This window comes from Penicillium soppii (genome assembly GCF_028829465.1).
Source record: "Penicillium soppii strain IBT 18220 chromosome Unknown utg000002l, whole genome shotgun sequence".
NCBI lineage: Eukaryota > Fungi > Ascomycota > Eurotiomycetes > Eurotiales > Aspergillaceae > Penicillium > Penicillium soppii.
In genome coordinates, this window is record NW_026643232.1 from 841,649 (window position 1) to 861,831 (window position 20,183).

Below are 20,183 nucleotides of genomic sequence, written 5' to 3' on the forward strand. Positions count from 1 at the left end.
CAATATTCCCCTTTGATCGATGGTTTCCTTTGTGGCGAGATGGATGGATGGAGCAATATGTCTACTACCCAATTTTTTATTGTTTTTTTCTTTCTTTCTTGTTTGTATGATTTCAGTAAGCGCTTCATTTGCAATGTATGTAGACTACGAAAATAATGGTCACAAAGTTCCTCTCTTGAATATTTTGAATATTTTCTAAGTACATATGTAGTTAGGTATTGTAGAAGTCCATCGACAATTCTCATTTCTTGGCTAAACTATTAATGTAACTGCAAGATCCCATATATAAAAAGAGCGAAGAAGTCGAAAGTCGAAAAAAGAAGTATAAATAAGGAAAGGGAAACATGTGACGTGACCCACTAAAACACCCTGGCCTTTCGAGCTTGACCCGCGACTCTCTTTCGCCCTTCCACATACACCACCACATTATACCTTTTAGAATTGGGGATTGCTTTGAATATTGGAATTAGACCTTTATTCAATATCTCCCTAATCCTTATACCAAAAAAAATACAAAAAACAAAAACAACGACAGAATGTTCGACGTAGACTGGCTCAGTCTCGCCGTCCCACTCGCCTATCTAGGCATCCTCTTGGGATCACTCGCCACATTTTCCTCTCTCTACCGCAAGCGCAAGGCCCGTACGTGAATAGCTCTGCGCCTTTTTGAAAGGCTCAATCTTCTCCCTTCCCCTGAACATTGATACCGCATCAGCGTGTCCAATTGCCAATCTTGAAGACTAACGCATCATTCTGAACTTCTATAGAGAAGGCCGCGTCCCTGGAACCATGGTTCCCCGCCCATATTCAGCGCGATATCTACTTCTCTCTCATGCACCTTGAACCAACATCCACACAAGAAAAGAAGGCCCCCGCCATCCCCGACTCCATCTTCAAGGCTGCTCTCCTCCGTCGCGCAGCAGAGGACATCCGTCGCATCATGGCCCTTCGCAGCCAAAAGCAGGCTCTTTCTACATTACTGCAGCGTGGTAGTGTGGGCGATGATTTGTGGCAGCGATTCCAGCGTGCGGAGAAGGAAATGGAAGATGAGGTTAAAGATGTTGTTTCCGAGGTATGATTCTGTCCGGCAGAATGTGAGTCATTGAACATACTAACTTTAAAAAGGCAAATGCCTACGTCGCCGGTTGGGGCCAGACCATCTTCCAGTCCGCTAACGAGATGATGAACAACGATATTTACCGCAAGCGCATGGAAGAGCAAGCTTCAAAGGTGGCCGAGGAACGCAAGTGGTGGGACAAGAAGAAGTCCAGCATTCAGGAGGGTTTCATGAAGGAGTTGGAGGGAAATTCTTCCACAGCGACTAAGACTACCTCTGCTTCAACGACTACTAAGGACTTCGATAGTGCGCCCACGACCTCTGCTGCCCCTGGGGCTTCTGTCCAGGGGAGTGATGACGATGCGGTTCTCGTTGAGGCTGAGACTTCGCCCAATACACCTGCTTCTCCGCCGAGTGCGAAGAAAAAGAAGGGCAAGAGCAAGAAATAGAGGTATTGTTTTGTACTTTTTATTTGAGTTTTGGAACACGTCTGCGAGGTTTGAGATATGGGTCTTGCATTACGAGGAATTACTTTATTATATACCATTTCATCTTCTTGCCTCGGTGTTTGAAATATCATGGGTTTCCTTTTTTTCTTTTTCCATCTGTCGTGGATAAAGTAGAGTAAAGTATGTAATTGGATATAATAATATACATAGCTCCAGTTTTGAGCGTGAAACAAAGCCCTAAACGCCGTTCATGCTTTCAGACTGTCACAACACAAATCAATGTGACAGACATGATTAATTACAGAAGCTTGCTATCGTGCAACCCCAAAGGTGACCCCAAGTCGATCTGCTGAGACAACATCTCCTTCGCCGCGACCTCGAGTTTACCCTCGATTTGGGCAGGGTCCAAGTCATCTGTTTTGCTCAACACAACACGTAGTAGGCTGGCCATGATCTCCATTTGATATTGCTTCATTTCATCTGGATCCAACTGCTCAATACTCAATCCCTGCACGCGCAGGCTTTCGGCTTTGCGGTCACTCAGCAGCTTCAGCAAACGGGTAACTTGGCCGATATTCTCCTTGCTTCGCGGGGTGGAAGACAAGCGGCGGAGACGCCGCTTCGGGGTATCGGCTGGTACACCAGCCAGGCGCGCAACCTGAAGCACGATCATGCGGACCGTGGTTTCGTCAGGTGCAAAACCAAAGACGGATCGCATTGAGTGGATGGCGACGAGTGTGCCAGAGACGTCTTTCGAGAGACAGAAGCATCTTACAATCTGGTCATATAGATTCTTGGACATCTGTTCTTGTGTGGCTTTCTGGTTGGCGGGGGATAACTTCGAGTACCAGGACATCATGTTGGCATATAATTGCCGTGCGGATGGGAAACCAATGTCAAAGGCAGTGCGCCCGCGATCGAATTGGATTTTGGCGCAGTCCCAAAGGCAGGCATATGTTTCCAAGTCGGGCCGGATGGCGACAGACATGTTCTGATATTTGGACCAGAGGGCTCGCACATTTTGTTTTCGGAGTTCGGCGAATAGAAGATGGTTCATGAAGTAGGAATTGGGTCTAATCTGGGCATCTCCAAGGCATTTGACCAGGTATTTGACCATGTCATCATCGCCGCGGCGTGTATAATGTAGAAGGAGAATGGAAAATGTCTCGATGCTTGCAGGTGGAACATCTCTCTGCATGAAACGAGGCATTCGGGATTCTGCCTCATGTGTAACTTGAAGCTTGGGAGAAATCTCGGTTGGTTGGAAACGCTTCCATACTGCATCGATGCGGTGTTGGATCATGGCCCATGCGAGGCGCTCTGCCTTATCGCGCGCAAGTTTGTTTCCTTCGCGGAGCCAGCCCGCAATGAGTCCATTCAAGTGCTTGCTATCCGGCTTGACACCGCGCTCATACATGAGCTCAATGACTAGCGCGGCAGAGTCGACTTCACCCATACCAATAAGCTTCTTCATCCAGCTGGCATAGAAGAACCGGTTCTGGAACCGACGAGGTAAGACCTTAAGTGCAGACAATGAAACTTTGTTTACAGCATGTTCGTCAATGCTCGATGCGTGAAGGTTCCCCGCCAGGCCGAGGGCAGCTTTGTACAAAGCAGTAGAATCATTGGCCGGGTCTTGTCCTGTCACCATCATATCTTTGAAGATTGCAACAGCAGTATCCAATCGGCCCGCCGTAAGAAGGCCAATGCTGACCTGGTCGTAATCTTCCATGGTCATTTCTGAGCCCAAGAATATCTTCAATTGCAGATAAAGGGCCCAGGCTTTTACTTCGGCCTCCTTCCCGGCCAACCTTCCCCATGCTATGATGACTGGGATAAGCACCCGCGGTTGGCGGGTCCGGTCGTTTGCCAGAAAGGCCAGGGCAATATCCTGCGCTCTCTGCGGGTTGTTATCCGCGGCAAACAACCTCACTCCAAGTTTCCAGTATTCTTCTAAGTCCTCTTTCTTTTGAGAGAGCTCGGCCTGGTATGCCTCCCATTGCTCCAAGGCAAGGCTGGTGGCACTGGCGTCATGTAGAGATGCGATATAAAATAAGATTTGGGGCGTAGTGAGTTCTTGTCCGAGTGATTTGGCATCTTGGACTAGAATTTGCAGATGCGTTGATCGTAGAGCCTGATCAGACTCTCCAATTGCTTGCGTATTCCACAACGCTTCCAGTGCCCTCTCGGGCATAATGGTCAAAAAGTCAGGAACGGTCTGCTTGCACCTTCGGTACCATTTCCACAAATCTTGTCGAGACCGCTCGTCGGACATCTTCTCTTGGAATTGTCGTAAAGAATTGTTGAATTTGAGAGCATATGGGTGTAGATCTGCGCCCGCCTTCCTCGCTGCGGCAGACCGTTTTGCTGTGATCATTCTCCTTTGTTTGACGCCATCCTCCCAGTTCTCTTGTTCCATCGCGAGGCCTTCGAATTCTTCCCGTAGCATATCATCAAGCTCTTTGTCGAAAACCTGATCCAACCCAGGTTGGTCCTCGGGATCGGGATTTTCCTCGTCGAACTTTCGAAGAGCTTCTAAAGCAATTTTCCTATCCTCCTCTGGCAGACTCTTGATGAAGGGGCTGTTGGGAGCGAAAGGCCCCTCCTCCAAAACCTTCAATTCCTCCTCAAGCTTCGTAAGCTCTTTTTCGACCCCCTCTCGCTCTTCGTTATCCTCGGCCTCAGGGTCAACCTTCCGCCTTTTTTTGCTGTCGAGCGATTCCTGTTCGTAGAATGTCACTTTGTCGTTGGGTCCGCCATAATCAAGACGCCGCGGAGGTGCGGCGGAAAAGGCCCGGCGTGGAGCGCGTGTCGCAGGGCTGCGGGCGACATGCTGACACCATCGGGCTCCTTGAATAGCCTGGCGCAGCATGAAGTCTATAATCAATCGGTCATTGAACTCGAAAGAGCAGAAGTGGTGATGAAGTGCAGAAGTTGAGATTCGGAAGAGAACCAATTACCGCCTGATTGGGTTTAGCGTGTATCGCGCTTCCGCCCTTGAAGTCATCCCCAGTTGCGACAAGTTTCTCTTTTACAAAGCAACATGGACCAAATTGGGTTTGATGGTGCCTTGGGCTTGTCGAATGACAAGTCTCAGAATTTGGTACGTCTTAGGATCCTGAACTGCAGTGCCGCGCTAACAAAATTTCCCAGGGTGCTTACGTCTACCAACCACCAAAACACGGAAAAGCAGCAGGCGAGCGACCCTCAAAGCGTCGCAAAGTTTCCTCGGGGGCCACCTTGGACGAGAAACGAAATGCACAACGTTTTGTATTGCTTTTAGACGGAGAAGAGAATTCCGAGTCTGTTCAATTGCGATACAATACCTATAAGAAGCTATGGTCAAAGCAGGAGAACAAGATCCAGGTCAGTTGGTCAAATGAAGGAAACTCATGGTACTCAGAGACTTACATAGTCTCCAGGCTATTCTTGAGGATGTTGATGCTGGAGTTTTGACAGACGTCTTGTCCTTTGTTAGAGAAACCTCACCTCAGACGTATGTTCATATTCCAAACGAAACCCACGAATGCATGCTAACGGGGAGTACAGTTGCAATGGATGCATCCCCACGGCGTTGGTTACGGTTGGGTCCAATGTGTCTTCACTTAGCAGACTGCTATCACGGCTTAATGACCAATTGATATCGACAGAAGAGGGCAGTGTGGTGGTACTGGAATCAGGTGATGCTCCTAACTTGAAAACAACATTGAAGAACATCATCCGGGCTACCGTCACCAATACGGATGGCAATGACGGCTACCAAAAGTTCCTCACAGACCGTGCCGTAAGTTTTCATATCACGAAACTCGCGTCAGCTCAATAATTAATTAATAACGAATAGGGACCTCGACTACTCGGTTATGATCTTGACCTTCTCCACGACTATGTACAAAGAAAGGGGACTAAGAAACTGGTTCTCGCTCTTCGGGATTCCGAAGCTTTTGATCCTGGACTTTTGACGGACCTATTGTCCCTCTTCAAGTACGATTGGCATTCACATCCCACTATAATTTTTCTTGCTGACTCTTCACTAGATCATGGCTCGATCGCATCCCATTCACTGTCTTGCTTGGTATTTCAACCTCGGTGGAGCTCTTCGAAGGTAGACTGCCTCGCTCGTGTGTTGCTTTATTACGAGGAAAGCATTTTGAGGTCCAAGAGGCCGGAAACTGCGTGGACCGGATATATGAGTCTCTACAAACTGACACAAATACCCAATTATGGCTGGGTCGCAATATTACCAGCACTCTCTTCGAAAACACAAGCGATTATTTCCAAAGTCCGGAGGCATTTAGTCGCATGGTCAAGGTATGAGCCTTTTCAACTGGCATCCAACCTCAATATTCTAACATGTACAGTATTCGTACATGTCTCATTTCTTCGCAAACCCTCTGGCGGTATTATTTGCCAACCCGGCTCCTACGGCTCTCACTCAAAGCAAGCTTTGTGAAGCCATCAGAAATTTGCCCTCATTCCGAATGTAAGCATATCCAAATCTTGACTCAATACGCACCAGCTGATACTCCCTCAGGTTCTGTGAGGATCTAGTGGAAGAAGGATCTGGCAAGCAAGTACGAGACATGATTGAAAATGACGAATATCTGATCCAACAAACGATCAAGTCCGTCGATGCCGGCCAGCAAATAATGCGAAAACTCTTTCAAACAGTTCGTGTCGTACATGCCTGTCTTCAATATACACAAACTGGGAAGAAGATCAATGTGTCTGACCTTTCTGTGCGTGCGCTCTGTGGTGAGCTCTACGAGTCCAATGTTATGGAAGAAATGATGGCCACTACGAAGACGTTGGACTCCGACAAACTGCTTGAACTCATTTCGCGTTTGCGCCAGATTATACACAGCCCAGAAGCAGAGCAAATCCTGCAAGATCTCGGAACTCTATTGGAATCATCCCCAGATTCTGGTCCGCTGCGCAGTGGATACAATATTAATAGCACTGTCACCAAAACCACTGTGGTTCAACAGCGTATCCAGCTAACCAAGGGGATAGCTGAACAATCGGAACAGGACTTTGAATACACCACGATTGTTGACCGACTGGTTGCGCTTCTGCAAGAACATCTGACGGAAACTTTGATCAACCCCCAAGATTTGTTCCTACACGAGGCCTTCTTGTTTGATTTGAGGAGTCCATTGAAGGAAACATTTGGTCCTCGCCCCCGCTTTGCAATCGAACGTGCGCTTGCCACTCCGTTTGACTACCTGCTTTCCTCGACGATTGACACTACCACCAAAGTTTCAGCCAAACAGCCTGCCACGGCGATTCTATATCAACTATATCTCGATTCAGGCGCCATGGTGAACGTTCATGATCTCTGGCAGGCTTTCCTTGGCGTGTTCGAAACCGATCAGGGTAAATCCTGCGATGACCGAGTTGTGATGTCTTTGTTCTATAGTGCTCTCTCAGAGCTCAAGGCATTTGGTGTAGTCAAGAACAGTCGGAAGAAGACTGATCATTTGGCTAAATGTGCGTGGATGGGACTCTAGTTCGACATTGGCATCCAAATAGAATTCATGGCATATCATATTTCTGAAATAGGGGTATCACGGACATAAAAATACAAGCTAGTTGGAGTTGATTGAGTCTGCAGAGAATCCCAGCGTCTCGCAGACACGCAAAGATTTCAGTTCTCAATCAATAGGTCGCTGAATGATGTCGTCGCTGCCAATCGGCTGTCCACTATCGCTAAAGACCATAGCTTCTCTCCTTCGTCGGCGCTGTGCTTGATCTTCAGCACTTCCTTCTTGCGGTCGACGGGGACTTCGACCAAATGTACCTCCTGCCTCATCTGCATCTACCATCCATATATCACTGTCGGCATCATCATCATCCTCCTCGTCATGGTCATTTTCTTCTATCATGCTGCCCATCAACCCATGCTTGCGCAACTGCTTGACCCCATCCGGATGTGAGGAAAGTATGCTGAATATCGAACTCATGACTGCATCATCTGACCACCAGGTTTTCATGAGAATCACCACGTCCCGTCGGCGAGAAGGCTCGGCCAACGCACATGGGAAAGGATACCTGCAGAGCCACCGGCTGATGATCCCCGCTTCCAACGCATCGGGTACGTTCTCCGGCAACAATAGGTTCAAGATATTGAGCGCCTTTTTTTCTCCCATAGGTCTTGTCTTTGGTAGGATGGGCGAGTTTGTCGTTGTGGTCTTTTCAACATGTTCTTCTAGGAAATTGCAGAGGCAATTGATTAGAGCGGTAAAGGTGGGAAGGTCGGCAAGTCGCCCACAAATCGAAGTACGAGTGACTGTAAAGCTTTAGAATCACTCAAATAGTTCCCAGATAGGCAAGCTTAATGACATACGGGCTCGATTGGACACTAGAAAGTTCAATGCATTCAAAGCTCGAGCTTGTTGGACTTTGTTTCTGGATGCCAGTTCCTCCAAGAGCAAGTCACGAGTGTCTCCCTTGGTGGATCTTTCTGAAATAATGCGCAAGGCCCTGAAAGATATTAGTCGATTTGATAACGAGATTGGGATGATGTTTTTATAGCGTACGCAGCCCGGAGGTCATGGCTCGTGCTTTGAGAAAGCTTTAAGAGTGTATTTAAATTGAGAGCTTCGTGGCGTGTTAGCAGGGCGACGCATATGCGACAGATTTTCTCACACCTTCTTCTGTCCCTTCGCTAATGATCTTGTCTTCCTTTTCAACATGTTTGATTTCTGTCAGATCAACGACTTGACGGAGGTCTGTAGCGATGCCACGGACGGCGAAGAATAATGAGATACCTGTGAGAGTCAATATCGTGTAACTAAATCAATCCAAAGCGAATAAATTCCATACCTAGGCAGAGCCATAGCACACCGTCCCCAGAGAAGGGAGCCATGGTGATTGAGGAAGTTGGAGATGCGGAGAACACAACCGGCAGAATCTTAATCGGCGCAAGCCGCGGAGGCGGTGAACCTAATTTTTTTGATGAGAATCACGACAGGGAAAAAACTACTACCAACTCTCAAATCCAAGACCACACAATGCCACCTTCTCAGCTAAAGCAGCTGAAGGCCTCACTCCGTGATAACGGAGTGCTTGGTCCCCAGAAGTCCAAGAAAGAAAAACGCCAAAATGCAAAAACCGGCGTCGGTGCGAAGAATCGCAACCAGCGTGAGGTCGCCTTGCAAGCCATTCGCGATCGATTCAACCCGTTCGAGATCAAATCAATCAACAAATCGAGCAAGTTCGATGTCACAACTCGAGATGGAAACACAACTGCTGGAGGGGGTGCTCGTCCAGGTGTTACCAAATCTTTAGGTGAAGAAAGAGTATGCCGATCTAACTCCCTCAAGCGCTGTAGGCATAAATCTGACTCTATTTTGTTTAGCGCCGCGCCACTCTTTTGAAAGAGATGAACAGTCGCAACAAGATCGGCGGTCTTGTCGATCGCCGATTCGGTGAAAACGATCCCACCATGACTCCCGAGGAACGGGCCGCCGAGAGATTTGCTCGCGAGAGCCAGCGCAAGATGCGCAAGGAATCCATGTTCAACCTCGAGGACGACGAGGAAGAGATGCAGCTTACTCACATGGGTCAGTCTTTGACGTTTGACGGGCCCAACCAAGATGACTTCGATGCGGGAGACTTGGAGGAAGAGCAATCCGACGATGAGGCCTCGCGCAAGCGGAAGCGATTCCCCGACGGAGAGGAAGGTCAGGACGAAGACCAGGAAGACTTCATCGACTATGAGGATGGAGAAGAGCAACCGGGGCGCAAGAAGACCAAGGCCGAGGTCATGAAGGAAGTCATTGCCAAGTCCAAATTCTACAAGGCAGAGCGACAACAGCTGAAGGACGATGATGAAGATTTGCGAGAGGCGCTTGATAAGGAACTTCCCGATCTCTTTGACGCCCTGCGCGGCATGAAGGCTCCTTCTAAGGCAGAGGCCCCCAAGCAAGACTTCTCGGAGATGAACCCAGAGCGAGCTGCCATGCTGGAGCAGTCGCAAAATAAGGATCCAGAGAAGGAGTACGACCAGCGCCTCAGACAGATGACATTCGATCAGCGATCAAAGCCCACGGATCGCACCAAGACCGAAGAGGAGAAGGCGGAGGAAGAGGCTGAGCGACTCAAAAAGCTGGAGAGCGACCGTCTCCGCAGAATGCGCGGAGAGCAACTCACTGACGACGAGGATGAAAATATGGACATGGATGAACTTCCGGAAGATGACGACGAGTCAGAGATCGACGATGCTACGCATTTCGGCCTTCCGGCCTTCTCTGCTGATCCTCGTCCGGAAATGGCTGTTGAAGATGAGGATGATTTCATCATTGATGACGATCTGGTCGAAACAAATTCCAATGCCAGTCTCGAAATTGGCGAGAGTGACATTGAGGAAGACTCATCAGACGACGAGTCTGAAGGGCCAGATGGAGAGGACGAGCTCATTAACGGCATGACGCTACCAACAGATGCTTTCGCTACTGCTTCGACTGCTATTGAAGTCAACAAGGAATCGAACGGAAAGCTCGCGTTCACCTATCCTTGTCCCAAGGACCATGACAGCTTCCTGGCTATCGTTAAAAACGTGCCTGTCGAGGAAATCCCCACAGTCATTCAACGCATTCGTGCCCTGCACCACCCTCGCCTCAAGCCCGGCAACAAGGACAAGCTTGGTCGATTCGCTGAGGTACTTGTTGAGCATGTCTCCTACATGGCGAACGAGGATGAACAACCTCCATTTGCCATCCTTGAAAACATCATCCGTCACATCCATTCTTTGGCTAAGATGCATCCTTTGAACGTGACCATCGCGTGTCGAGCCCGCCTTCGTGAAATTGGCAAGGAACGTCCACTCAACCTTCTTCCTGGCGACCTCATTCTGCTTACCGCTGTCTCAACCATCTTCCCTACATCCGATCACTTCCACTCAACGGTCACACCCGCCCATCTCTGCCTAGCTCGATACCTGGGCCAGTGCTCTATAACCTCCCTCGTAGATCTTGCGCATGGTGCATACGCGTCCAGTCTGTGCCTCCAATACCAGACCATCTCCAAGAGATACATGCCCGAGTTTATCAACTATACTCTGAATGCGATCTCCAACCTGGCCCCAACAGAGATTGCCACCAAGTCCGGAGCCTTCCCTTACAGGAAGTCACAGGAATCCGTACAGCTTGTGTCCTCCAAAAAGGCCACACCCCGCAAGCTGCAATTCCGTGATTTGACCACCTCTTCCTCCGATCATCAGGCCCAGGAAGACCTCAAGATCTCCCTCCTAAACACCTTCGTGTCCCTCCTCGGTTCCGCATCCGACACCTGGGCCGAGAAATCCGCCTTCATCGAGATCTTCACGCCAGTTCGCACTGTCCTAAAACAGCTCCGCTCATCTCTCAAGAGCAAGGTCTACGCGGCAACCCGCGACATCATCCAAAGCGTCTTGAACAAGATCGATGCCCAGCTCGCACAAGCACGTCTCGTCCGCCGCCCTCTCTTCCTGCACAACCACAAACCCCTCGCAATCAAGACGGCCATCCCTAAATTCGAGGAGAACTTCAACCCGGACAAGCACTACGACCCGGATCGCGAGCGCGCCGAGTCCAACCGTCTCAAGAAAGAGTTCAAGCGCGAGAAGAAGGGCGCTATGCGCGAGCTCCGCAAGGATGCCAGCTTTATTGCTCGCGAGAAATTGCGCGAGAAGAAAGAGCGCGATGCAGAGTACGAGACCAAGTACCGTCGTCTCGTTGCAGAGATCCAGAGCCAGGAGGGCCGTGCTGCAAACGAATACGAGCGCGCGCGTGGCAGGAAGTAAGCTGGGGGTTTTGTTCTTTTATATATCACACTTTGCACATTTGGGCTGGTATATACTTCATTTATCTGGCGTAAGGCTGGGAATAAAAGTCATGTTCGTGAGATAATATATCATCGGTTGGTCCCGTAGAAGCAGATCTTGCAGAGGCTACGTAGGGGTTCTTTCATAATTAAGGCGTGGGACATGTCCACGCAAGTTAAGGGACCATTGCTTGTAGCTTATGATCGCCATATATGCTACTAGACACCTAAGCGCTACTGCTTTAAATCCACACCAATCGAAGTCAAATAACGACAACGAACGCGCTGTTCCTGCGAAACAGACTCCATCTTAGTCTCACCCGTGCGGAAGAAAATTCGACGATAAGCATCGGCGCCCTGCCCCCAAGTCTTCCATTCCGGACTCGACCCAAGACGACGTGTATTCGGATCCAGCGATACAATGAAACTTGTCCAGTAAGCCTGCATCACTGGAACGATAGCCGCATTAGTAGTATAGTACGAGGCTGGAGCACCGCCGCCGGTATTCTCAGGGCCCCAGATTGAGTTCACTTCGACTGTGTGATACGTGCCACACCCCGAGGCTTCGTTGGCCTGATCTTGGACTGCATAGTGGTAGTTCCAGCTTGAAATACCGGCTGCAGCATAGATGGAGGATAGGTCAATTCCAGGACAGATGTAGCGTATCTCGCCGTATGCTGTGCTTGCAGGACGCCAATAGGGGCCTGCGTCGGGAAATGCCATTGTTTGGTTTGGAGTGAGATAGATGCTGTTGATTTTGGATAATTGAGCTTGAGTGATGAATGGAAATTGGTTCTGGATGAATCTATCGGCTGCGTCGACGCTGGCGACACTTTTGGTAACGAACTTGGTTCCTTCGTTTGTGTCGTCACCGAAGATCACTGGTACTTTGATGAACTTGCCTTCGTGAAAGAGCCTGTATGTGTAGTCGGGCACCAGATCTTCGTCAATTGTTGGGCCGTAGAGAAATAGTGGTGGGCCTTTTGCCCCTGGGTAGGGTCGGTTGATGTTCTTCCTTTGTAAGGCACTGACATCCAGGTTCCGCAGGCAAGTGAGTGTATCTTGGCTGTTGCTGCATCCAGTGGCAGTCACCAGCTCATTGTATCCAAATTGAGCTTCAGTTACGTTTAGCATCAAGCCAAAGCTTTGGGATTCGGCGGCTGCCGCGACAAAGAGACCTTCGTCTTTGCCTCCGTATGCTGATAGCATGAGAGTTATCGAGGCAGCACCTGCGCTATCACCACCAATGACAACATGGTCGGGATTTCCACCAAACTAGAGAGCAGTGTCAAACAAATGTTCAGAGAACTGATTAGAATATGGGCTCGGGCAAGTGAAGAGTGACAACTCGACCTACCTTGCTGATGTGCTTATGAACCCACTCAAGTGCCTTGCGCTGATCTTTCAACCCATTGTTTAGACTTGCTCTGGTCTCAATTTCCTTTCCTGCGAGGAAGCCGTACGGCCCTACCCGGTAGTTGAAAGTGACCACCACGATATTGTCTCCCGACGCCTTGATCAAGCCAGTGCCATTATAGTTAGCATTCGAGTTCTGTGCAAAGCCCCCTCCCTGGATCCAAAAGAAAACTGGCAGTTTCTTTGAGCCTGCTGCGCCCGCGGGGGCAAAGACATCTAGGAACAGACAGTCCTCCGAGGTCCCTGAAGGGACGGTCAGGTCTTCGCTCGCTGCTGTAGGAATGCAAATATTTCTATGCTATAGCAGAATCAGCAAAGGTTCTTCTCTCACTTGACTAATTCATGTATACCTGGTTTGCCTGTTGAACTCCTTGTACAGGCAGAGGATCGTGAGGCGCCGCAAACCGCAACGGTCCTATGGGAGGAGCAGCATAGCGCATGCCTAGCCACTGTGTGACTCCAGATAATGTACGACCCTCATAGCTAGTGTAGCCAAGGTTAACTGTAGAAGCCGATGCTAGGGATAGCAAAGAAAAAAATGACCAGAAAATAGCCATAGTGACCTAGGTCCGATTCTGAACCGGTCGACTCCATGACTTTAAAAGGGACTTCGGGCCTAGAAGAAGACCCGATCCCTGTCAAACAAAAGTTACGGTGACAACGCAGATGTCTCATGGCGACAAAGCTGATCGTTACTGTAAGCTGACGGTTGCAGGCAATAAAATTGGATAGGTGCATATGATTGCATACGATTGATGTTTGTAAACAGTAAGCAGTAAGGGAGAGAGTGGGGGCGGTTTCCCCGCAAAACCCTAATTCGGCTTTTTTCTCTGTCCGCCTTCGGCCTTACTGTTCTCCTTCTCTCTTCTTTTGCTTCTGGACCTTTGACCCTTGTCTAGACCATTCTTAATCTTGGTAATCATGTCTTCCGATGAGGATGATTACATGAATATGGTCATCGAGGAACCAACTCAAAAAGAAACTTTTACACAAAAAAAGCGCCGTGAGCAACGAGAGGTACTGTCCCCATTCTACCAAACACTGTCATATTGCTTTCAGCACAGATCTCAATACACCCGGCCTCCAGCCCCTAGCTAATCATACTATTTCCCAAAAGGCCGAAGCCCGAGGTCGAGTCCTTTCCAAAGCAGAACGCGCCGCCCAAGAAGCCGCCCGCCGCGATGAAGCTCTCGCAACCAGCACCCTCAACCCAACCAACAAGGGATTCCAAATGATGGCCAAGCTAGGCTTCAAACCCGGCGAAGCACTAGGCAAACGCACACCCGTCACCGACACCGACACCGACACCGAATCCAAAATACGCTCCGAGCCCCTCAACCTCATCTTTAAAGAGAACCGCGGCGGAATTGGTCTGGACACGGAGAAAAAGCGCAAAATACGCGAGGAGGCTGAAGAGGCTTCGAAGAAGATTAAGTACGAGGAGGGAACGTATCGCGATCGTGTGCGCGAGGAGCGGGAATTAAAACGGACGGAGGCGCAAGTGCGCGCTGCGCAGAAGGTTGCTGAGCGGTTGGATGCCGAGGAAGAGACTGAGGCCATGGAAAATTCGGACGAGTCTTCTAAACCTGATGGTGCAGACGGATCGGCGAAGCGCAAGCCGGTTAAACTCACGTCACAAGTCAATATTCTTTACCGTGGTCTTGTTCGCGAGCGCGAAAAGCATGATAATGACCGGCAAGCGCGCCACGCTATGCAATCCTCGTTGCCGTCGTCTTTCTTCCCGAAAGCGAATTTACCGGAATACGATGACCCAACTCTGGAACGGGATGATAAGAAGGCTCTAGGACAACTTGATCAGCACACATCGGCGCTGGAGATCGAGCTCGAAGAAGAAGATGAAGAGCTTGATGCATTCAATGCGCTTGATCCATCTGAGCGGCTGCACAAGCTGGTTTTGTATTTACGCGAGAAACATCGGTACTGTTTCTGGTGTAAGTACGCTTATGAGTCGGCGGAGGAGTTGGAGGGATGTCCCGGTCTTACGGAGGAAGATCACGATTGATCTAGGTATCTTATGTTACGAGAATCGATGATGAAATCGCAAAAGGTATATCTTCATTATAAACATTCAGCTTGGGGTCCTCCGGTTAAAACCATAATATACACGAGGTCCTTGGTATCATAAAACAAATCACTAACAATCGCAACAGGAATCAATGTGTATGTCAAATGCACATACTCAAAAAGCAGAAACAGAACAAAACGATGCTTAGAGGCAGCTATGCAGATATGCATAGATGTATATGTCGTATACATTCTCAAGCAACCCGATCCACAAGCTCCTCCACCGAGCGATTCTTGCACTTCTGCAACATCTGATAACACCCCTCACAAACCCGCAGACAACAGAACACGCACCGATGCCGAATCTCGGTGTCAAACTTCTGACAGGTCATGCACGGCATTGGGCACCACGTGTTCTGCGCCACCGGCATCGCGCGGTGCTCCTGGTAGCAGGTCAAGTGAATCTTGTTCAGCTCCGGTGCGACAGGTTCAACCTCCGGCAGGACAAAGGGGGACGGTGCCTCCTCACGCGCAGATGGGATCTGGGGTGGATCCGCGCTATCCGGGGTTGGGATGAAATCTTCCAATTGAGGACTTGGATCGTTCACAATTTGAGGCACAGTTTGAGGCACTGGTGCGGGGGAAGACTCCAATGGCGGGGATGGTTCCTGGACTCTCAGATCGGGCTGAGAGATCTTGGAGCGCATTCCTCTTGTTCGGGGGGAGGGCGCGGAAGCTGGGGCTGGGGCGGGCACGGGAACGGGAACCCGCTGGACTGGGCGCCTCTCTGGGACATCATGAATTGGGGGAAAGTAGGGGTTGTCTGTGAGTTGGGATGGAGCTGGAATTGCGGGGAGGCCTTGGGGAGGCGCGGGGAGTTCCTTGTTTGGCGGTGGTGGGAGCTTTGGTAGTGGGACTGGTTTGACGGTTGGGGTTGAATCGTCGGGCACAGATTCCGTGGATTTCTTGCTGTGGAAAGAGAATTGTGATTTGGCTGCAGATGACTTCATTGCTGTCAGGGATGGGACGCGAAGGCCGCGGGGGCGCTTCTCCGAGTCAAAAATTGCCATTTTTGTTTTTTTTTGTTTTTTGTTTTTCGTGAATATGTGGTTTGTATATAAGATAACGACGCCACCGATTAGGGCTATATGAGAATCAGAGATAGTCCCTAACAAGAATCGAGAATAATAGAGGGCAGGCAAATATAATCAAGAGAGAGAGAAGAAGAAGAACAAGAAAAGAAAGAGATGAGATGAAAAGAAAAGAAAGAGATGAGATGAAAAGAAAAGAGAGAAAAAAGTCGACACCGATGCGGACCAATGTTAATCTCCAGATGCAGCAGGTTTCGCTGTTTAGATTATTATCCACTATCGCTTTCCTAGGTACGAGTTCGTACCTAATGAGAGGTATAGCTATCTAGTAAATATCTCTGATGTTTGCAGTGAATATTCTATTAAATCATACGAGTCGATCTTACATTCCGATGTGTTCAGCGGCGTAGAATAATATGATTGTCGAAGTGTTCACCTTCAATTAAAACTCATATCTTGTTTCAGCCTTCAGTGGGGGCGTAAGAAGGCGCTAAGGAAAATAGATCTATCCATATTCATTTCTTATCCTTGGAAGATGATAATTTAGTTATTTCTGTGTAACCAATGATTTCTTATGTATGTGTGTATGTGTTTCTGATGTGAATGAAATACCCCCTGAACCCGGAATCGGACTCACAACATTCTTGCGTTCTGTGATCCTGATTTCTCTACAATAATCTAAAATTACTTACTCCGTAGCAGGAGCATGTATCGAAAATGAAAATCGACCTCCGTCTTCAGCCATTGAGTATCTAGTGGCTTGATGTCGATCTCGAGTTCTCAATGTCATCATTCACCCCTATACGGCCGATCCTTCTACTTTGTACAACAAAGTACGCGTTGTACAAAGTACGGAGTACTATCATGCGATGTACAACTCCAACAAATATGGTAGACAAATACTTTTAGGGTATATTTTAACTGATAAGCAAATATTTTGTCCATTCAGCGATCCTCAGAGACAGGTATGTACGACCTGCGTTCTCGCGCAGCCTATAACGAATGGTCAGTGCTTGGTCTGCAACCTACAATATTGTACTACAACCACTCTTGTAGCCTGATCAACCTACCTCAACATATCGCTCAATCCAAGGCTTGCAGGCAGCCCAAGCCAATAATCCTCCCGTAGCAAATATAAATATAAACACTACCGCCTCATCCTTCCGCGAGTCTCGTTCTATTTTGGTCAGCGCATGCCTTCAATTCGTCCGAAACACATGACACATACGGAAGCAGGTGGTATACACATCGTCCTCTTTCGCACCCTTACACGTCGGCAGCTCATAGTCTAGACAGAACTTGCGATTGCAGTCATTGCAGCTGAGCGATCGGTACTTTTGCGCGCGCTTGATGTATTCATCCGTGTGTTCAAGCTCCGAGCTCGCAAAGGTTCGTTCGTAGAAGTGGAGGACGTGTTCGATTCCACTGGAAGTTTCGGATTTGCTTGGATTGAGGGGGATAATGGTACTATTGGAGAAACAGGTGCATTTGCAGAAGGAGGTGGGTGCTATTTGGGTCTTGGGTTAGCTATGCGAAGTGGTTTGGATTCGCGTTTGTTGCACTTACTCGATGCCACGGTCAGTGATGTGAGTGATAAAAAGGTAAAGAGTAGCAGCAACAGCTGCATACTGCGCTGAAAGGACCAGGCTGGAGACATCCTGGGTTTAGCTGTTAACGAGACGGGCTTTCATCTCGATGGCTTGGATGACGAAGCCCGGTCACATGACTGATATGCAAAGTCGCGACATTGTATACAAATTGATGAGTAGAAGTATTTTGGAATACGTACATATATAAAGAATATTGACAGGTGCCACCGTTGACATTGTTCCTCTACATGATCAACCTTGGAAGAAGTTTCAAATTACATGTATTTGCTGGTGTTGATGTTGTATGTAAACCCAGAGGTTCATATGTCCACGGGTATAGGCTATGCTGGATATTAAGATAGATACAAGACTCAACGTTTACATTCATGACCTTCCCTTCAATCCCTTCTTGCGGTTATCTCTTTGTCTCTGTTCCTTGGCCGCATCACGTCGTCTCTTCTTCCATGCGCGATTGTTCTCACCCCGATTCTCCCAGAACCACTGGGCGAATTCGGTTTCGTCTTTCTCCCCGCCGATACGAGTTTTAGCTACAGGACTGTCGATAGAACTTTCATCTGAGTCTTCGATCTCGTTGAACTTGGTGTGGCGGATGGCACCGGCAGTGTCCGGGGTGGGAGCTGCACTGCGCTGGCCTCGATTTTGGAGATCGTTCTTAGTGAATGGAGTGAACGGTGTCTGCGGCTCAGCGAGCTCCTCATCCTCTGACTCGATGTCATTGCCGAAGAAGCTGAAACCTGCCTCGGTTTCAGGTGCTGGCTGGTTTTCCAAAGCTGTTGGAGCAGCACGCTTGAAAAGAGCTTCCAGAGGATGGACTTCCTTGGCAAGCAAGTTCCCCGCCTCTGCGGCCTCGGTTGTTGCCTCGTTGGAGTCTGATTGAATTGACTCGGCTTCGGCTTCGCTGGTCTCCGGGGCCTTTGCAGATTCTTCTTGGGGAGCTTGCGGAGTGACATCCTCCTCATCGGAAGATTCAGATGAATCATCGGCGCCTTGAGGCGTTTCATCTGCTTCACTCTCCGAGTCACTGCTATCCTCGGCAGATGATCCACTTGACGAGGTATAATCTTCAGACTCCGAGGATTCCTCTGGGGTCTTCTCTTTTCGGGAGCGGTTCTTCTTGTCTGTGGACTTGGTGGCTCGGTACTTCTCTTTGGCACCTGCGACCTGTCCAGGCTGCTTATTAGACTTTTTGATCTTGTCGCTTGCGGCTTCTCTCAAGTTGCCGTCGGCATCTACCCAGCCTTTCCCTTCTTCAAATGTAGCCGTAGGCGGTGCGCTCTCTTCGGCAGTACGAAGGAAGCTGGGCTGGGTCACATTTTTGGTAAACTCATGGATGACATTATCCTTTGGTGACTTCTTCTTCTTAGCCTTCTTATCATCGGATGCTGCCTCAGATGCTCGGTTGGGTGGGATCGTTGCTCGGAACAGGCATTCGGATTTGTCGGTGTACTTGGACTTGGGCTGCAATTTCTCCTCTTTGTCCTTTTTAGATTTCTTCTCCAACTTCTTTTCCGATTTGCGTCTTTCCTGCTTGGCCTCACTGGACTCGGTCCAGCCTCTCTTCACTTTTCGGTCTGAGGGCAGCTCGAAGCCCTCCAGTACTCCATCCTCCGACTCTTCCTTCTTGGACTTCTTGGACTTCTTGGACTTCTTTTTGGTGCTAGAAGAGACCTCGGGAATCACGTCCTCCTCCTCTCGGTGTCTCTTCTGAGGGCGGGCAGCCTCAACCTTGAACTTCTTGCCCTTAAGCATTGAACCATTCAGCTTCTTCTTGATCTTTTCGGCTTCCATATTCGGCAAGGTTACGTATCCGTAACTGTTCTCTGGGAAAGTGGCGATTTCGTGGAACGAGATGTCCGTGGCTACGTTGCGAATAGATGCAGGTAGCACAGATGGAAGGATGTCTGGGGTGAGAGGTGAAATATGGAGTCTGGTTGTTTCGGTTGCTTCAGTCATTGCTGAGGAATTTTTCGTGTGAGCATGTGACTATCAACGATGCATGGTGCAAAATGAGAAAAACAAATGTATCGAGTTCGAGGTAAAAATAATCCAACAATTTCCACTCTTCTCCAACTTTTTTTTTGGCAAAAATAATTGTACAGACCGCGTTGTGCCACCGCCTTCTGTAAGTGGAAGTCTACCACGATCGAATATTGGCCTTGTTGCCTTGTTGCCTTGTTGCCTCATGATATTGCTACATAGTACATATGTACATACTTCTTCCGTTATTTCTTATAAGCTTCTTTCCATAATTCAATTTTTAATACTTCAATAGCTGCAATCTTTTAACTTTTGATAATATAGCTACAACGTATATATCCAAGTTGTACAATAATATAGAAAATAGGATCGAGATCTTCATAACAGCCCTACACTATAGGAGTACGTAGTTTAGCAATTACTCCGTAGTGGAGTCCTTGTTCCCTGGTATGACTTGACCATGACGATGGATCAATCTGATCTCTACCGAGCTATAGTCTAATATATTGCGGTGTTACCATGATAATATACCAAGATATCAGTCCTTTTGAAATAAAAAGTTCTGCCTATATTCAGTTCTTAACCCTGTTTAATTTGTTATATGCATGCCTAGACCACTAAGGCTGTGTGGATACTAAATCTGTCAATCTATGTAAATCTCCAAGTTTCCAAGTACTACGGAGTAGATGCTGGTCCAATAAGAATATATAATTTGAACGAAAGAAGAAGAAGAAAATAAACCGATTAGCACATATAT

At 48.6% G+C, this 20,183-nt stretch overlaps 10 protein-coding genes across 10 annotated transcripts; 4 read left to right on the forward strand and 6 right to left on the reverse strand.

The window, feature by feature from the left end:
* Window positions 1-536: 536 nt before the first annotated feature.
* N7529_001663 (Sec63 complex subunit SEC66) lies at window positions 537-1,506 on the forward strand (the record flags this gene model as incomplete). The annotated part of the gene is made up of 3 exons (XM_057237194.1): window positions 537-642; window positions 768-1,072; window positions 1,126-1,506. The coding sequence occupies 3 exons, from the start codon at window positions 537-539 to the stop codon at window positions 1,504-1,506; spliced, it is 792 nt and encodes a 263-aa protein (XP_057101881.1).
* A 298-nt stretch (window positions 1,507-1,804) lies between these two features.
* On the reverse strand, window positions 1,805-4,378 carry N7529_001664 (pentatricopeptide repeat protein; the record flags this gene model as incomplete). The annotated part of the gene is made up of 1 exon (XM_057237195.1): window positions 1,805-4,378. The coding sequence occupies one exon, from the start codon at window positions 4,376-4,378 to the stop codon at window positions 1,805-1,807; it is 2,574 nt and encodes an 857-aa protein (XP_057101882.1).
* Window positions 4,379-4,549: 171 nt separating this feature from the next.
* On the forward strand, window positions 4,550-7,013 carry N7529_001665 (uncharacterized protein; the record flags this gene model as incomplete). Its single annotated transcript, XM_057237196.1, has 8 exons — window positions 4,550-4,609; window positions 4,660-4,872; window positions 4,929-5,002; window positions 5,056-5,290; window positions 5,348-5,487; window positions 5,541-5,814; window positions 5,865-5,986; window positions 6,038-7,013. The coding sequence occupies 8 exons, from the start codon at window positions 4,550-4,552 to the stop codon at window positions 7,011-7,013; spliced, it is 2,094 nt and encodes a 697-aa protein (XP_057101883.1).
* A 144-nt stretch (window positions 7,014-7,157) lies between these two features.
* On the reverse strand, window positions 7,158-8,371 carry N7529_001666 (uncharacterized protein; the record flags this gene model as incomplete). The annotated part of the gene is made up of 5 exons (XM_057237197.1): window positions 7,158-7,792; window positions 7,850-7,986; window positions 8,043-8,103; window positions 8,154-8,273; window positions 8,329-8,371. The coding sequence occupies 5 exons, from the start codon at window positions 8,369-8,371 to the stop codon at window positions 7,158-7,160; spliced, it is 996 nt and encodes a 331-aa protein (XP_057101884.1).
* A 145-nt stretch (window positions 8,372-8,516) lies between these two features.
* Window positions 8,517-11,287, forward strand: N7529_001667 (snoRNA-binding rRNA-processing protein NOP14; the record flags this gene model as incomplete). The annotated part of the gene is made up of 2 exons (XM_057237198.1): window positions 8,517-8,804; window positions 8,864-11,287. The coding sequence occupies 2 exons, from the start codon at window positions 8,517-8,519 to the stop codon at window positions 11,285-11,287; spliced, it is 2,712 nt and encodes a 903-aa protein (XP_057101885.1).
* A 254-nt stretch (window positions 11,288-11,541) lies between these two features.
* Window positions 11,542-13,280, reverse strand: N7529_001668 (uncharacterized protein; the record flags this gene model as incomplete). The annotated part of the gene is made up of 3 exons (XM_057237199.1): window positions 11,542-12,582; window positions 12,665-13,021; window positions 13,074-13,280. 3 exons carry the CDS (start codon window positions 13,278-13,280, stop codon window positions 11,542-11,544), a joined length of 1,605 nt encoding a protein of 534 aa, XP_057101886.1.
* A 364-nt stretch (window positions 13,281-13,644) lies between these two features.
* N7529_001669 (putative G-patch domain protein) lies at window positions 13,645-14,746 on the forward strand (the record flags this gene model as incomplete). Its single annotated transcript, XM_057237200.1, has 2 exons — window positions 13,645-13,726; window positions 13,788-14,746. 2 exons carry the CDS (start codon window positions 13,645-13,647, stop codon window positions 14,744-14,746), a joined length of 1,041 nt encoding a protein of 346 aa, XP_057101887.1.
* Window positions 14,747-15,002: 256 nt separating this feature from the next.
* N7529_001670 (uncharacterized protein) lies at window positions 15,003-15,818 on the reverse strand (the record flags this gene model as incomplete). The annotated part of the gene is made up of 1 exon (XM_057237201.1): window positions 15,003-15,818. One exon carries the CDS (start codon window positions 15,816-15,818, stop codon window positions 15,003-15,005), a length of 816 nt encoding a protein of 271 aa, XP_057101888.1.
* A 966-nt stretch (window positions 15,819-16,784) lies between these two features.
* N7529_001671 (uncharacterized protein) lies at window positions 16,785-17,466 on the reverse strand (the record flags this gene model as incomplete). Its single annotated transcript, XM_057237202.1, has 4 exons — window positions 16,785-16,832; window positions 16,910-17,016; window positions 17,068-17,346; window positions 17,406-17,466. 4 exons carry the CDS (start codon window positions 17,464-17,466, stop codon window positions 16,785-16,787), a joined length of 495 nt encoding a protein of 164 aa, XP_057101889.1.
* Window positions 17,467-17,812: 346 nt separating this feature from the next.
* On the reverse strand, window positions 17,813-19,402 carry N7529_001672 (uncharacterized protein; the record flags this gene model as incomplete). Its single annotated transcript, XM_057237203.1, has 1 exon — window positions 17,813-19,402. One exon carries the CDS (start codon window positions 19,400-19,402, stop codon window positions 17,813-17,815), a length of 1,590 nt encoding a protein of 529 aa, XP_057101890.1.
* Between the last annotated feature and the right edge of the window lie 781 nt (window positions 19,403-20,183).